This window comes from Bos javanicus, chromosome 19 (assembly GCF_032452875.1).
Source record: "Bos javanicus breed banteng chromosome 19, ARS-OSU_banteng_1.0, whole genome shotgun sequence".
In the NCBI taxonomy this organism is placed as follows: domain Eukaryota; kingdom Metazoa; phylum Chordata; class Mammalia; order Artiodactyla; family Bovidae; genus Bos; species Bos javanicus.
This window is the reverse complement of record NC_083886.1, coordinates 52,602,801-52,618,851: the sequence shown is the minus strand read 5'-3', so window position 1 is coordinate 52,618,851 and position 16,051 is coordinate 52,602,801. Positions and strand designations below refer to the sequence as shown.

The following is a 16,051-nucleotide window of genomic DNA, read 5'->3' as shown; positions in this document are numbered from 1 at the left end:
GTGTGGGGCCTGGGCTCTAGTCTGAGTGCACTGTCAGAATTGTAGCCTAGAAGAAAATGTTCATGACAACATAGACTCACGGCATCTCACATCCAGGGTTCAGTACATTTCGTAAACTTAAGTGTGCAGACCTCTTGGGTGACTCCCCTTGTTAGCTCTTCTATGAAGCAATGCAGTAGTTTAATGGGCTCAGAGCTCAGGTCAAAAGCCCGCCCAGGATCACAGAGATGCTGGGCAAAAGGAAGCCCAGCCTTCTTCGACCTAAAGTCAGGATTGTTATCCCTGGGCTCTTAGAAAATCATCTATGGTATCTAGGACAGAAGGAGAGCGGTATGTCCTCTGCTGCATTTAAGGAGCAAAGGCCCTAGGACCCGAAGGGCTGGGGATACCCCATGTGTCAGATATTTGGGAGCTGAACTAAGAGGCAAGAGTGCAGAGGATTCGGGCAGCTGGAGACAGGAGTCCAGGCTTACAAATTCTCCCAAGGACCCCATCCTCGACCCCTTCGGGCTCAATCCCAACCCTTGGCAGACGCTGCAAGCAGAGTTTATAGCTCGCTGCGGGTCTGGTTCAGGCGGAGAGTGGTGGCTTCGCTACTGCGGCTGCCAGGACGAAGGACCAAATATGCTCCCGAGCTGGCCTGCAAGACATCCGTTTAGATACAGGAGACCGAGGAGAAAGTGGCCCAGAGGGCTGGGGCGCTCCCTCCCACCAGGTGACCACAGGCCACGGGCGGCTGGGCCCCCAGAACGGACTTTAGGAGGAAGGGCACTAGGGATGCCCGGGCGTGCCCTGCGGCAGCACAAACGTCATATGCCCGGACTCTGCTGCAGGTGTCACTGTGCCGTTCAACAGGGTCAGGTCCCTGCCCGTCGTCCCTAGTGTATCGAGGGCCCAGTCGGCTTCCCCGACTCGAACGAACCCTGGCGCCGGGTCTCAGCCTTCTCTCGGCTTCATTCGCCCCTCGGCGGAAAGGACCCAGGTCAGCCGCCGTCGGGCCCCCCGCCCCCTCAACGAAGCTCTGCGCCTGCGCCGCTCGTTGTCTTTTGCGTAATCTCGCGGAGCGAGAGGAGACAAGTCGAGTTGAGGCTAGAGCGTCCTTCTCCAGCTTGTGTGCGCGACTGTCCTGCAGGCTAGAACGTACTACCCAACTCTATGCTCGGTAGTCTTGGCGGCTAGAGTGTCCTCCCCAGCTCGTGTGTCCTGTGGCCCCGGCGGCTAGAGCGTCCCGCCTACTAGGATCCGCGTGTGACCTTCTCGCCTGTGGAGCGATGCTGCCGTCGGCCACAAGCCTCCTACGGGGGCCGTGTCTCGGGCTTCGAGCCGCTGCGCTTCGCCTCGTCAGGTACTGCGGACCGCTGAGGGCCGGGCAGGCTGGTAGGATGGGGCCCTTGGCCCGGCACTGAGGGTGCACGTTGGGGCGGCGCCCGCGGGCGGGGGGCTTCCCCCGACTCGGCGAGTCCCTACGTGGTTGGTAGGCACGGGGCCTCCACTTAACGATCCCCTAACCTCACGGGCCGCCGATAGTTCTGGAGTGGCCCCGGATGACCTTGGACCGGTCCGTGCTTTCCTCCGGGCCTCAGTTTCCCCTGCAGCACGGTGACGTGGTAGGACTCCCATGAGTTGATCTGGCGTTCTACAGCCAGGGACCGCAGGTTCTGAAAGTTTGCGCGGCAAAATGCATTCAGGTAATTGCTTTACATCCATGGACTGGTAGAGTTCATCCAAACCGGAAACGTCGTCGGTAGCATGTCTGCAAACAGTTATGTGGGTTTCCAAGGCCCTTTGAAGAATATATAAAATGGCCGGGAAATCCCTTTTGTTATCCACGCGGTCCCTGGAGTCTGAGAACCTGGGTTAGGACGAAGGAGCTAGATCTGAGCTCATGGCACCTACCTGCCTGGCCCATGTCACCTGCCTGTGCTAGGCTGACAACTCTGTTCTAATGGGGTTCAGGCAACAGGTACCTCACGTCTGCACTGTGCGGCTTATGAGATGCAGCAGCCATCGAAGGGGGGAGGCCCTCACTGGTGCCCCCCTGGATAACGCCCCCAAGGAGTACCCCCCCAAGATCCAGCAGCTGGTCCAGGACATTGCCAGCCTCACGCTGCTGGAGATCTCCGACCTCAACGAGCTCCTGAAGGTATCAGTGCTCAGGCTGGGCAGGGAGCTCTGGGGCCCCTTGCTGGGATATTTGGGAGTTTGGTAAATTATCCAAAGTGTGCTCCATAAATGCAAGGACCTTGCCAGGCGTGTTCCTGAGCATGTCTGGGTGTGACAACCAGCTCCTGAAACTACCCTTCTTTGTCCCTGCAGAAAACACTGAAGATCCAAGATGTCGGGTTGATGCCAATGGGTGGCATGGTGCCTGGGGCTGCCCCTGCCCCAACAGCCCCGGAGGTGAGCTCAGGCCGGGGCATAAAGCGGTGTTTCTCTGGTGTCCAGCTGATATTTTGCCTCACCTCACATGGCCAGGTTTCCCTCCTCATCCTTCATCTTGTTCCTGCATCAACCAGGCACAGCCTGCAGGCCTGTGCGCTTTCTGGCTGTGGGCACCCCTGCAGCCTCACTGGCATCTCCTCCCTGCCAAGACTGTGCAGGTTCCTGCCCATATGAAGACCATGTTTGTGGTGAAAGGTAACAGCCAAAGGCGAGGAAACAAGAAAAAAAGAATTTGTATCAAACAGAAAGGGAAAAGAGGAAGGAAGAAGCTCTTAAGGGAGGGAAAGGGTTACAGTTTCAAGAAAGGCTGCAGGGAAGGTGACTCTGAGGAAACACTTGAGCTAAGGATGAGAGTGAGGCAGAGGGATGGCAGGGCCTTGGAAATCTCGGACTTACCCACAAGGAGAAATAACATAATTACTGATATATGCATCTCCCAGCGTCAGAAATCATAAAGGTTTTGCCACATTTGCTTCACCTGTTCTTTGAAGCTTGAGACAGATTTCTGATGTCTTCTGCCTCGTGTGTCCCACCATCCATCTCTGAAAGCACCAGTGTTTCCTCACGTTACCAGGAGCTGTCTCAAGTGCAATTAGCAGGGTTTCCTACCCCAGCCTCTCCAAGTTTTGCTAATAGTTCCAGACTTTTTAAAATAGTTTTTTATTTATTAGTCTTAGTTGCGGCATGCAGGATCTTCTTTTCTGTTGTAGAGGCAGGAGGGCTTCGTTGCCCCAAGCCATGCGGGATCTTAGTTCCCTGACCAGGAATCAAACCCTTGTCCTCTGCATTGGAAGGCATATTCTTTAACCGCTGGACCACCAGGGAAGTTCCATTTCCAGACCCTTTTTTTTTTTTTTTAATTTAGTTTTGCTTTTGGTCGCACAGGGTCTTCGTTACTGCTTGCAGGCTTTCTCTAGTTGTGGAGAGCGAGGGCTCGTCTAGTTGTGGCGCACTGGCCTCTCGTTGCGGTCACTTCTCTCGTTGGTGGAGCATAGGCTCTAGACCGCGGGCTCAGTAGTTGTGGCGCATGGGCATAGTTATTCCAAAGCATGTGGAATCTTCCCTGACCAGGGATCAAACCCTGTGCCCTGCATTGGCAGGCGGATTTTTATCCACTGTAGCACCAGGAACGTCCCAGACTTTAAAACAGTCAGTTTGCTGCTGCTGCTGCTGCTAAATCGCTTCAGTCGTGTCCGACTCTGTGCGACCCCAGAGACGGCAGCCCACCAGGCTCCCCCGTCCCTGGGATTCTCCAGGCAAGAACACTGGAGTGGGTTGCCATTTCCTTCTCCAATGCATGAAAGTGAAAAGTGAAAGTGAAGTCGCTCAGTTGTGTCCGACTCTTCGCGACCCCATGGACTGCAGCCCACCAGGCTCCTCCATCCATGGGATTTTCCAGGCAAGAGCACTGGAGTGGGGTGTCATTGCCTTCTCTGAAAACAGTCAGTTTACTCAAATAAAAAAATGAGGTCTCTGTGTTGCATTTGGTTGTTGGGTTTCTCAAGCCTCTTAAATCTGGGTGGCTGCCCTCAGCCCCCTTTCCCCAGCCAGCACCTACTGAGGAAACCAGGTCAGGGGTCCTGTGGAGCGTCTCACATCCCACATGTGTCTGATAGTGCCACCAGCCTTGTCCACACTCGTCCTCACACCATGAACTGGAAGGTGACTATACAGGCTAAACACCTGGGGCAAGGAGAGAGAGAATTACTGTGTAACTTGTCTAAACTGGAGCGCTTTTAAGAATAAAGGGGGTGCTGTTAATAATTAGGCAGCAGACCCACAGTAGAACTGCCCCAGGCTGTGGGCCCATGTAGTCCCTGCTCTAGAGGTGCTGTGGCCTTCACCGCTGGAGCTCGGTCGTGCCCAGTTGTCCCATTATCAGTCACCTGGTGGAGCTGAAGCTGGTTGTACATTTGTCATCAGTATGTAACCTTGGGCTTGCACTGCTTTTCTGGAGTGTTATTTTATCTGCAGAGCGCTTATGGTGTCATTTTTCCTTGTCTCAAAAGTTACAATTTTTAAAGGACAAGGAAACGAGAGCGCTGGGTGGTGGGGGCAGAAGGTGGTTTTAGAGCAGCATCTGGAGAGATGGGTTGGATTGGAATGGATTAGCCAAGGAGAGCACCCAGTTTGGCAGCCTGAGCCCGCTTGGCTCACTCTGGCCTCCTGGCAAAATCGTAGGCTTTGTCAGGCAGCCTGCCTGGGTCTTGCCTTTGGGTTACAGGACAGGGTGGCCTGGGAATGAATCTGCTTGCTTCACCCCATCCTTTCTCACCTTGCTCACCTTGCTCCCTCCCTCCCCCAGGCAGCAGCAGAAGACGTCCCCAAACAAAAAGAACGGACACATTTCACTGTCCGCCTGACAGAGGCAAAGCCCGTGGACAAGGTGAAGCTGATCAAGGAGATCAAGAACTATGTCCAGGGCATCAACCTCGTCCAGGTGAGGTTCCGTGTACCGCACAGCCCTCTCCCGCCGTCACTGACAGCTCTCTGGCTGGCCCAAGCCCAGGTTGGGTTCTGACTTTACTCTCTGGCAGGCAAAGAAGCTGGTGGAATCCCTGCCTCAGGAAATCAAAGCCAACGTGGCCAAGGCCGAGGCTGAGAAGATCAAGGCGGCCCTGGAGGCAGTGGGCGGCACCGTGGTTCTGGAGTAGCTGCCCAGAAGACTGTGGACAGGGTTCCCGGGCCCTGAGTGGGGCTCTGCCTGCTTTGCGCCCAGCACCCAGGCTCAGTGGATAGAGCAGCCTTGGAGCAGAACTGGGCTGCACCACGAGGCCAACTCAGTTCTGGGACAACCGGATGGACCTGCTGAGATGGGGAGGGAGGGGCAGCCACTGACTCTGCAGCCCCAGGGAGAAGGACTCTAGAACCTACCAGGAGTGTACACGCCCCGCCGTGGCCGCTGGGAAAAATGCATTGTGCAGGCCCTGTGTGTGGAGTCGTGTGTGTCGGTTGGGCACCACGTGCAGCGGGCTGTCCTCTGAGATCCCAACGCATGCCTGTCCTGCTTGTGGGGGTGGCAACTCCTGCGTGGCTGGCACTAAATCTTCACCTGGGAGCTATGGGGGTGCCTTTGGAACTCCTTGTCTTTAAGTATTGGTGGTCTTTAACAACAAATACAGACCTGGGCAGGTGAGAGTGAGGTCTGTACCATAGATGGGGCACAGAAGGCAGGAGGGTGTGCTTTGCAAGCCTATAGCAGTTGGGGATCTGTCAGCTGCTCCCTTAGAGGGGCTCAAGGAGCTTTGTCATAGAGCCAGGGGTTTGGTAAGAAGAGGTGACCTGGTGCCAGAGTGACGTTTACAGGTGGCAGTGACCACCCAAGCTTGCAGGCTCTGCCTAGTGCTCTCTTTTTTCCAAGGACCCTTGGCTTCCTTCTGGGAAAGCGCCGTCACTGGCCCATGACAGGAGGCCCCTGGGGCTGAGGGCAGGCAGCTGCAGGGCTTTTTGAGTATCTACTCTGGGGAGGCCTACAGTTCTGTGACTCGTGGGGACCCACCCCATCTGGCCTGGGTCTTCAGGTCCCACCTGGAGTTCCCTCCCTTGGTTTGTGGGACCAGAAGGGGACACTCGGTCTGGGAGTGCTACCCTCTGGGTGAGATGGCTCAGGATAGGCCCAGGAGCTGCCAGGCTCCCAGATGGACGTGCCTAGCAACCCCCACACCACCTAGGGGTCCTCCACAAGGACATGCTTCCAGCTGGCTGTCATTGCAGGAAGAATCCCAGGAGAGGGGAGGCGGCCCCCTGACTGGAGAGCCCCACTAGCCAAGCCTGGGGCCCGTGAAGTTAACGATTGGCCGGCACCAGATCTCTGGGTGTGCCTTCACTTAGCAGAGGGGACAGCTGGCTACCTGGGGCTAAGTGTGGGCTGCTGATCTGCTGCCTTTTCCTAGGGGCAGGGAGTGGTCCAGGCTCAGGGACACCCCTCACCCCAGGCCTGTGTGGTCACACCCCACCTCCTGGCCTGTGGGTGACCTTTAAAGGCCGCTTATCCTCTGAGCGCCTTCATCTTTTTCCAGGGCAGCTAGGGTGATGACATGGGCTCCCTTCACCCCACCCGCCAAGGAGGGGTCACTTTGTTCATGGTAGTACTGCTAAAGGTGTCTACCTGCGGGACCATCAAGCCCAACTCCTCCCGCATTGCTTACGACAGACAGGATGCTGCCATGGTGCCCCCACCTGACCGAAAAGCCCTGTCTGAAGCCGCTGAAGATCCTTGGCCTCCCCTTCCCAGGCAGCCCCCTGGCCCAGGCCTCTCGACCCTTCCAGCACCCCCTGACCTGCTCCAGCCTGTGGTAGCTCTAAGGTGTCTCAGACCTGGAAATAGGTTGGGTGTGCCACTGGGGATCACCCTGGATCCCTGAAGCCCACTTAGCCCTTAGGCCTGGTGTTGGGAGGTGGGTCTGCTGGGCATCCCGAGTTGCCCTGCTGGCACCCACAGAATTTAGAAGATCCCTTCAGAGCCTTGTAGGAGTTGGCCTTCGTGCAGACTCATGAGATGATCACAGAGGACACAGCAGTGGGAGAACCAGAGCTGGCCATGTGCTCACCCCATAGACACCCCCCACCTCCTCCTCCCTGCCAATTCCAGGGACCCTGACATATGCCAGGCCACCCACATGGCTGCATCCTCCCTGTCCGGAAACTAAGAGAAAATGTAAATACTGTAGCACAGACACCAGATCCCAAAACAGGCCTGGCCTGGCAGCCTGGCCAAGCCGTTGCCCAAAGTCCCCATCCCTTCGGATTTATGCACAAGTGTTTGGGATCCTTTTGAAAATTTGGGATCTTTTTGAGTTCCTTTGCAAAATCCAGCTTTTTCTAAAAAGGGTGCCCCTTTCTTGGGGCATTTCTGTTTTTCCCAGGATTTCTCCCATACTTCCAACTGCCTTTTCAGCACATCTCTACCACTGGCCCCATCCCAGGCTCCTTGGCAATATTGGGCTGGAAATCTCTGTAGCCAGCTGTTCACCCTCCCAACTGATGACCAAGCGCAGAGGCCTCCTGTTGTTCTAGCAGGCATTTTCCCTAGTTTCCAGGAGGCCGCGTTAGGTAAATAGCAGGGTTTGCTCTGGCAACTTTTGCCTCCGACAGAGAATCCCTGTGTGCTTAGGCTGGGCTGGACTTGTTATTCCTGGTGCCTGGTGGGTCCAGGGGCCAAGATTTGCTTCCCTGGTGCCCCTCACCCTTCTCCCTTGGGGTGGGGGCTGCAGTGGCTAAGCTGGGACAGCAGGACCTTTACTAGTCCCCATTACATGGGGCCTTTACTAGTGCAGGGGTCTCTGGCTCTGCCTCCCCTGAGATCCATGGGGCCCCGTCCAAAAGCGGCCCTGGGGACCCAGATTTCTCTGCCCCGCAGGCGCGCCTTCTGGCCAGCAGCGCACCCGCGCTTCCAGTTTGCTGGGAGGACAGTTTGTTGACTACCGCCTCCCAGGAGCCTGAGCCCTCACGCCCAGAATCCCCATCCTGTTCCGCCTCAGAGTAGCTGCCTGGGGGCTGTCTGGTCAGAGCTAGCCTAAGGCTGGGGGTTCGGGAGGGATGGGCAGGCGGGGCGGTTAGTCTCCGAATTGCCTGTAATCCGCAGGTTGTAATCCGTGGAGGTTTTCCGCTGCCTGCGCCGCGTGGGTAGGAAGCCGGGTGCAAGTTCCGGGCCGCGGCAGGGGCAGGGCGCTTATGGGAGGAAGGCCTCTAGGAGGGGTGGGCTGGCCGAGCGCCCAGGCTACTCGGGCCGTGACCTTTGCAGACATGCCTTAGGCGCCGGGGCCGCCCCGCGGGCTGGCCGGCGCAGGATAAGGGAGGCCGCAGGTCCCTGAGAGGAACGAGGAAGGTCCACCTAGCAGGCTTCCTGCGGTCCGGCCAGTGGGGGGGTCCCACTGAGCGGCCTCCACTGGGGCGGCTCGCTGGAGCCCACCGCTTTAGCCTACCGAGCCACGGCCGCTTTAAGGCTCGGGACCCACCCTCGGACTTGGGGGCGGGGTCTGCGAAACCCCGCCCGTTAGCTCCCGCCCCCGGGCCGCGCGGGTGCATTGGTTGTCGGCGGCGAGGGCGTCCGGCGAACCTTTGAACGCGCGGCGGGCGGCTACGAGGACCGGGCCGGGGTGGGGGCTGGAGCGGGGCCGGGCCAGCGTCTGGGTTTCACAGGCCGGGTCGGGCCCGGTACCTGCGCTCCTTGGCAGCGGCGGCGGCGGCGGCGGCGGCGCCCGGGCCATGGCGGATGAGGCGCGCGTGTCGCGCTGGTACTTCGGTGGGCTGGCGTCATGCGGGGCCGCCTGCTGCACGCACCCGCTGGACCTGCTCAAGGTGAGCACGGCTGTGGGGAGGGCCTCGGGCCGGGCTGTCGCCCCTGCCCGGAGGCTCTGCGTGGAACGGGCGGCAGAGATGCCCCTTGGCCCCCGCTCTGCTACCTGTGTGACCTTGGGCTGGTCTCCCTCCCAGCTCTCCTGAGGGTAGTTCTCAGTGAGCGCAGCTGTCGGCACCCCGGCAGGACCACGCGCTCCCTCTGCCTAGTGGGTGCCCACCAAACACACTGGTAGACGGAGGAGGGATGTGGCCGGCACCCCTGCTTTGGGCTGCTTCCTCCTGGGAGGTGGGTGAGCATCTGGAAGCCATGATCCCAGCCTGCGTGCAGGTCTTGCCCAATGAGGGTGATTGTTTCTTCCATCGAGAAGCGATCACACTCTTTCTACATTTTTTTTTCTTAAATGCCTATGGGGCAGAATAAGACAGAGTTTCCCTTGTCTCTGAGGCAGACCAGTTTTTTGCTCCTTTCTCACCACAAACAACAAAGAAAGGCCAGAAACTCAAAGCATATTTTGGCAAGTGGGCTCTGGGCCACAGTACCTGGGCTGTGGTCTTGGGGAGGCTGTTGGCAAGAGTGGTCACTTGGCCATCCCCTACCTTATTCCCACCAGAGCAGCCTGAAACCCATGCTGGCCCCCTTGGAAGGATTGGCACCTGTGTCTTGGGCTGATCCAACCATCCCTCAAGCTTCGGTCTGGCCACCAGGAAAGGCAGGATTAGTAGACATTGGGGGTGGGGCTGAAACTGGCAGCCCCTCCAGCATTTCAGAGACCTGGGAGAGTCCTCTGTGGCTCCTGGTAGCCGCCAGGGCCTGTGACGTGGCCTGGCCCAGCAGGGCCAGGTATTAAGGTGCTTTGGGTCTGTAGGAAGAGGAAACCTTTCTCCTGCACACTTTGTTTTACTTTCTGCCCGTGCAGGTCCCTGTGCCCTCCCCCACCTCCCCCATCACAGGCCCTGGAGGGTCAGACTGACTGTCTGCCCGGGAGGTAGAAACAGCTTTCAAGGACTCTTGGAGCCTTCCCTGGCCCCAGGCCAGTCTTTCCCTTGTTCAAGGCTCCTTTGGGCGTCACTGCCCCTTGCCCTACCCCCAGGTGTTATTTTGCTGCAGCACACTTAGCGTGGGGGTGGGAGTCTGGGAGGTGGCTGGCCACAGGAATGTGGCCGCTCTCTGGCCCAGGGAGCACATGGCCTTGGGCTGGGCTGCAGCAGGCAGTGTGGGCAGCCATAGAGGCCTCCAGCAGAGGAGGCCCTGGCCAGAGTTTTTAATCTCTCGGCATTGTCTTTGGAAAAAAAAGTATCTTAAAGCTCCTTGATCTCTGCCTTTGCCCCACATCTTGGCTGAACCCTCACAGTGGCTTGCCTGCAGGGGTGCTGCTGCGTGGCCACCCTGCCCCCAGACTCTAGGTTCCCAGCTCACAGCCAAGAGAGACTAAGGCAGCAGAGTCAGTAACTTGCCCCAGCGTGTCCAGTCAGGACGTGTAGAACCTGAGAGTGTGATGGAAGAAGGGACTCCGAAGTGCCCCTCCCCCTGGGTGCCCCACGGAACTCCACCCACCTCTCCTGAGTCTCCCCTGTTTCCTCAGGACATCTCTGAGTCCACTAATTCTGTCCCCCTTGGGAGGCTACCAAGTGGGGCTATGGAGTCTCCCAGTGTCCTCATCTAAAGGACGGGGCTGATGACTCCGCCCCAGGGCAGCTGGAATTGCACTCCCTTATTGGCTGGCGTTGTCTCCTGTGAGGTGATGGCGTGGAACAGAGCTTGGCGCCAGACGCCCCAGCTGGTGCCTTAGGAGGCCTCAGTTTCCTGTCTTTCAGTACAGGCGCTGGTAGCACTTGCAGCAAAGGGCTTCAGAGCAGAGCTGGCCGGGGCGGGCTCCAGGCAGGGTGCGGCTCTGAGCGGTGGGACCCCTCCCCCACAGGTGCACCTGCAGACGCAGCAGGAGGTGAAGCTGCGCATGACGGGCATGGCGCTGCAGGTGGTGCGCTCTGACGGCGTCCTGGCGCTCTACAACGGGCTGAGCGCCTCCCTGTGCAGACAGGTACCTCTGGGGGGCCCTATCTCCCAGGGTAGTGGGTGGGTGGAGGCTCATGGCCAGCGATCCCTTAGGTCTTGATCCCAGAGCCCACTCTCAGCCCACGGAGGCAGAGGGGTCGCTGGCCTCCCTCCTGCACACCATAGGTGCCCTTTGGGCCTGGAAGTTACTCTCTCATTCTCAAGACTGCTTACAAGGACAGAACTACAAGACCTGGGGGACCAGCAACCGCCCGGGGTGGGCGCAGGGTGTGGCTTCTGCCTTGCACAGAGTCGGGCCAGCTGAGACCTCCACCTACAGATGGGAAAACTGAGGCTTGCAGGGACGTGATAGGGGATGAGGAGGGGTGGGGCCTGGACTCAGTCAGCCCCAGGTGTTTTAAACGGCTCAGCTGCTTGCTGGCTGCGTGGCCTCTGGAAGGTTCCTGGGTGTCCCTGTGGCCCACATGGTGATGTCCTTGCACCGGAGGGCCAAGGATGTGGGGGTGCCCAGCGCCATCCTTCCTCCTGGACCCTCTGAGCTGGGCCCCTTCTCCCCAGATGACCTACTCCCTGACTCGGTTTGCCATCTATGAGACCGTGCGGGACCAGGTGACCAAGGGCAGTGAGGGCCCCCTGCCCTTCTACAAGAAGGTCTTGCTGGGCTCCATCAGCGGTGAGCAGCCGGGAGGGAGGGGGTGGTGCAGGTGAGGCAGGAGGCATTGCCAGTGGTCACGTGTTTGCTGTTGTGCCAGGTTGCATCGGCGGCTTTGTGGGGACCCCTGCGGACATGGTCAACGTCAGGTCAGTGCGGCCCTGAGGCCAGGGTCTTGCTGTCCCCCAGCGGGGCCAGGTTGGCTCACTAGGGTCTCAGTGTGTTTAGCCTAAAACGTGCCACTCAGATCTTGGGGTCCGGGGCGCAGGAGGGTGGTGCTGAGCCTGTGGTGGGGCAGCCATGGGTGGGGCCGGCTGCTCACTCCCGCTAGGGCCTATGGGGTGTCTCTGAGTCCCCTAAAACCCTGTCCCCTTGAACTCTCTGCTTGTTTTCAGGATGCAGAATGACATGAAGCTGCCCCAGAATCAGCGCCGAAAGTGAGTCGCATGGTGTGCCCAGGGGTTTGGGGGCCAGGGCTGAGAAGACCCCTGAGCAGCTCTGAGGGACCCAGTGGGGACTCCTATGGGCCACCACACCTGTGGGGTCACGTGGAGCAATGGGGTGGCTGGTGGATGTTGGAAGCATACATCGTGAGGGGGCTTCCAGCATCTCTGGGTCCTACCACTGTGGAGGACCCAGGGTTGGAGCCGGACTGGGAGGTGGGCAGGGCTGGTCACTCTTTGCTCCCTCTTGCACCTGCACATCTTTCACGGAGGGTAAGTTAGAAGCTTATGCGGTCTTCAAAAGGGTTTGGGAGCTGGGAGGTGGTTTCTGTGATAAAAACATCATATTGTGTGAGATCTGAGACACCGTGGGTTCTGAGACCCTGTTTATGGACAGACACTGTAGTTAAACCCTGGGCGCCAGCATCAGCCAATTCAGGGAGAAGTGTGGCCCCAGGCGATCCCATTGTCCGCTCTCTGGCCGGAGCATAGGCCGTGGGGAGGACAGACTGAGTAGGTTGGGAAGGGGACCTGGCAGGGCGTCCCATCCTCCCGCCCTTGGTAACAGCCTACAGACATGACCAGCCTCGGAGCTGGCAGGCCCCCCGGCGAGGGGGTTTTCCTGTGGAACCCGGGGGATCTTTAGGCCCTGAGGTCCCCTGAGCAGTGAGACCACTCTGAGCTCTCAGAAAAGGCTGATGTCCTCTGGCCCTGTGATGCTTTGGGTTCCTCCTGGCCTGTGATGGGGGCATGGCTCTTCGCGGGGAGGACCTTCCCGTGGGAGCCTGTGGTCAGGGAGAGCCTCACTCTCTGTCGCTCGGCAGCTATGCCCACGCCCTGGACGGCCTGTACCGTGTGGCCCGAGAAGGTAAGACAGGAGGTGGAGGCCTGGGACAGCCTCCAGGCGCGACCCAGTAGCGGGCCTTGGGGGACACTAGGGGGGTGCTTCGGGCTGGGCACCCAACCTCTCCTCTTCCCCCAACAGAGGGTCTGAAGAAGCTGTTCTCAGGTGCAACCATGGCGTCCAGTCGAGGGATGTTGGTCACCGTGGGCCAGGTAGGATTTTGGCTTGGGGTGGCACTCTCAGGTAGCATCCGGGGCTCAGGGGCCCGGAAGGCAGCGGGCATTAACACACGTGGGGCTCAGGCAGGTCTGGGCCTCGTCTGTCCACCCCCGTATGACGTCTGTAGATGACCCACAAAGCAGGTACTTGGTCAGTCCAGTTGGTGTCGTTGCGGGCCCCATTTGCTTTCCCCTGAGCTGTTCCTCGTGTCCTGACCATCCCCATTTCCTAACAGCTGTCCTGCTATGATCAAGCCAAGCAGCTGGTCCTCAGCACGGGCTACTTGTCTGACAGCATCTTCACTCACTTTATCGCCAGCTTCATTGCGGTGAGTAGTGGGGGGGTCCCTGACCAGCCTTGGCAGTTGGGGGCGCCGGGGCGGAACAAGGGCTCAGAATGGTGGGAGGCTTTGGTGAGGGTGGTGGCTGCCCCTCTCGGGCTCTGCATTAGTGAGAGGAGCCCACGGATCCCCAGAGCCCAGGCTAGGACTGTTCGTGTTGTCCCCATGGCCCTGGGGACACCTCCTGGGGGTCCAGACAGGCCTGCGGAGGGGTGGTAAGGGGTGCCCTCCTGGCTGACCCATTGGTGACAACTTGCCCTCCAGGGTGGATGTGCCACATTCCTGTGCCAGCCCCTGGATGTACTGAAGACCCGGCTGATGAATGCCAAGGGCGAGTATCAGGTGAGTGGGCTTCCCACCCTGCTGCTGCCGGGTGAGCCGGTGTCCCTGGGCCGGGCTGCAGACAAAGCTGTGTCCCGCCCAGTTGCCCAGGCCGCCTGGGCCCCGAATGTATTTTTAAGTCAGGTTCTTTGACATGGTAACAGAGGCAGCCTGGTCTTAGCAGGGTGGCAGGTCCAGCGCCTGGGGCCAAGCACCTGTCTGGGGCTCCCTCCATTACCCATGGTATCTTCTGTGTCTGTGGCAGCCGCCCAAGAACCATGGGTGCCTGGCGGGTCAGCCTGGCCCTGGTGTGCTTTTAAATTCTAGTTCTGCCTGGCTAACGGGCGAGGGCAGCCCTTGACCTTTGTGCCCACCAGCCCTACTCCCCATGTTAACCTTTGAACGTTAGGGCCTGCTGCTCTGTACACTTACGCCCACTATCAGTGTGACCAGCTACTGGCACTGGTGGTGGGGAGGGGGGATAAGGTGGTCGGGGTTCCTGCCTTTCGAGAAGCAGTTTTCCATTTTATTTCATTATTTGGTGTTTTTTTGCAGGGTGTTCTGCACTGCGCCATGGAGACAGCAAAGCTGGGGCCGCTGGCCTTTTACAAGGTTTGGGGCCGGGGGAGTGCAGGGGGTGTAGGGGAGGGGCTCTCCCTCCAGGGCTGTCTTCATGCTCCCCTCCTTTCTCCCGCAGGGCCTCGTGCCTGCTGGTATCCGCCTCATGCCCCACACCGTGCTTACGTTCGTGTTTCTGGAACAGCTTCGCAAGCACTTTGGCATCAAAGTGCCGTCCTGATGTGGCGGTGGGAGCAGCTGGGTCACGCCCAGCCCCCTGCGCCAGTTTATTCCAGAGTGCCAGAGGGCTGGCAGCTGAGCACTGCCCTGAGCCCAGCCCCTGCCCACTGTGCTCCAGCCCCCTCCTGCCAGGCCCAGGACCCCCACCCCAGCCTGCCTGGCCAGCCCAGTGACCGTTGTCCCCTCCGAGCTGCTGGCTTCACCTCCACCTCCCGCTGCCACCACTGACTCTCCCTACGTGGTGTCCAGCAGCGCCCTGTGCACAGCAGTGACTCTCAGAGGGTGTAGGCCCCGGGTTGGGTGTTCTGTCCCCAGGTAGGCAGTTAACCCTGGAGTTGGGAGGGGTGGGCTGGCCAGACTTTTAGTCTGGGGTCTCCAGTCCCTGAAGTCTCTTCCTTTCACGAAGCCCAGGACCCCCAGCAGCTCCCACTGAGGACCCGGGTGGTGGAGTGGGGGGTGTGAACCCCCAGCACCACCCATCGAATGGTGTGTACACTTGCACTTTCATCCCAGCAGAGGGACCATAGCTTTCATGATGTTCTTTAAGACAGCTGCGCCCCACAGCTGCCAGGTCAGGGCAGAATGAGTACCCAGGAGGAAGGGCCTGCGTATGACCCTCAGGCACCCCACCCACCCCTCCTGGTCCAGCCCACCCCCACTGGCTTTAACAAGTGAAAGTGAAAGTTGCTCAGTCATGTCCAACTCTTTGCGACCCCACGGACTGTCCAGTCCATGGAATTCTCCAGGCCAGAATGCCGGAGTGGGTAACCGTTCCCTTCTCCAGGGGATCTTCCCAACCCAGGGATTGAACCAGGTCTTCTGCATTGCAGGCATATTCTTTACCAGCTGAGCCACCAGGGAAGCCCAGCTCTAAACAATTAGTTTCACCAAAACCTTTCAGCTCCAGGAGGCGGCTTCTGTCTTCGGGGCTGTGCAGCGACCCCTCCCGGCTCCCTGAGCAGGAGCGGCACGTCCACGGGGGCTGACCGCACAGCGGTCACCTGCAAGGTCTCCAGGAGCCGGTCAGCCAAAATGCCCAAAGCAGCCTGCAGATGAGGCTGGGGGCTGCATCTGTCGGCCTCCCCCAGTCACGTGGGCACCGTGCCACTACCCCGCACCCCAGCAAGTGGCCAGCAGTCCCACATTGCCCTGCAGGGATGTTAATAAAGGACGGTGAAGTGCTGAGTCTGGTTCTGCATCCAGGCCCCTAACTAGTCTGCCTCGCGGTCAGGGCCTATGAGATCCTCCTTTGCACCTTCCAAAGAGGGCTCTAGGGTTTATGGAGGGGCAGGGTCCAAAGCAGGGGAGAAGCCACAGCTCTGACTGGATACACTGGGATGGCCTGTGGGCAGAGGGCTGGGGGAAGAGCGGGGCATGGGGCTGGTTGAGGGACTCGTCAGTGTTGCGGTCCTGGATCCAGGTCACCGTGGACCCCCACCCAGGGCTGCCCCTTCCAGCAGGCACCTGCCACTACAAGCCCCCGAGACAGTCCTGTGGCGGGCAGGGGGTGGTGCTGCAGCCTGGTCTCCCTGGAGGTGCCCCTTGAGTCAGAGCCCTGGCCTCTTGGATGCTGGCCTATCCAGCAAACCCAGACTGGACTGCCAGACCCAGGTTCTGTGGGCTCCAGACCCTCAGGCTGGGGCAGGAGCTGGTGTAAACACCACCAGTGACCTTTTGC

General features: G+C 59.3%; 2 protein-coding genes across 3 annotated transcripts; both read left to right on the top strand.

Moving 5' to 3' along the window:
- Positions 1–1,073: 1,073 nt before the first annotated feature.
- On the top strand, positions 1,074–5,578 carry MRPL12 (mitochondrial ribosomal protein L12). The gene is made up of 5 exons (XM_061392577.1): positions 1,074–1,345; positions 1,957–2,143; positions 2,317–2,400; positions 4,748–4,882; positions 4,980–5,578. Exons 1-5 carry the CDS (start codon positions 1,272–1,274, stop codon positions 5,094–5,096), a joined length of 597 nt encoding a protein of 198 aa, XP_061248561.1. The 5' UTR covers positions 1,074–1,271; the 3' UTR covers positions 5,097–5,578.
- Positions 5,579–7,968: 2,390 nt separating this feature from the next.
- Positions 7,969–15,558, top strand: SLC25A10 (solute carrier family 25 member 10). 2 transcript variants are annotated; one of them, XM_061392575.1, is made up of 11 exons: positions 7,969–8,742; positions 10,662–10,781; positions 11,315–11,429; positions 11,509–11,557; positions 11,804–11,845; positions 12,676–12,719; positions 12,837–12,907; positions 13,150–13,242; positions 13,519–13,596; positions 14,131–14,187; positions 14,273–15,558. In XM_061392575.1, exons 1-11 carry the CDS (start codon positions 8,650–8,652, stop codon positions 14,372–14,374), a joined length of 864 nt encoding a protein of 287 aa, XP_061248559.1. In that variant the 5' UTR covers positions 7,969–8,649; the 3' UTR covers positions 14,375–15,558. The 2 variants fall into 2 exon arrangements, with proteins under 2 accessions (XP_061248559.1, XP_061248560.1); XM_061392576.1 differs by lacking the exon at positions 7,969–8,742 and adding an exon at positions 9,928–10,568.
- Positions 15,559–16,051: the final 493 nt, after the last annotated feature.

What these genes read in the sequence shown, in the direction of transcription:
- MRPL12 (XM_061392577.1), top strand. Translation starts at nt 1,272, where the DNA reads ATGCTGCCGTCGGCCACAAGCCTCCTACGGGGGCCGTGTCTCGGGCTT. An exon ending in CTGCCCCAACAGCCCCGGAG is followed by an intron (nt 2,401 to 4,747) that starts GTGAGCTCAGGC and finishes TCCCTCCCCCAG; the next exon opens with GCAGCAGCAGAAGACGTCCC. An exon ending in AGGGCATCAACCTCGTCCAG is followed by an intron (nt 4,883 to 4,979) that starts GTGAGGTTCCGT and finishes ACTCTCTGGCAG; the next exon opens with GCAAAGAAGCTGGTGGAATC.
- SLC25A10 (XM_061392575.1), top strand. Translation starts at nt 8,650, where the DNA reads ATGGCGGATGAGGCGCGCGTGTCGCGCTGGTACTTCGGTGGGCTGGCG. An exon ending in TGTTGGTCACCGTGGGCCAG is followed by an intron (nt 12,908 to 13,149) that starts GTAGGATTTTGG and finishes ATTTCCTAACAG; the next exon opens with CTGTCCTGCTATGATCAAGC. An exon ending in GGCCGCTGGCCTTTTACAAG is followed by an intron (nt 14,188 to 14,272) that starts GTTTGGGGCCGG and finishes TTTCTCCCGCAG; the next exon opens with GGCCTCGTGCCTGCTGGTAT.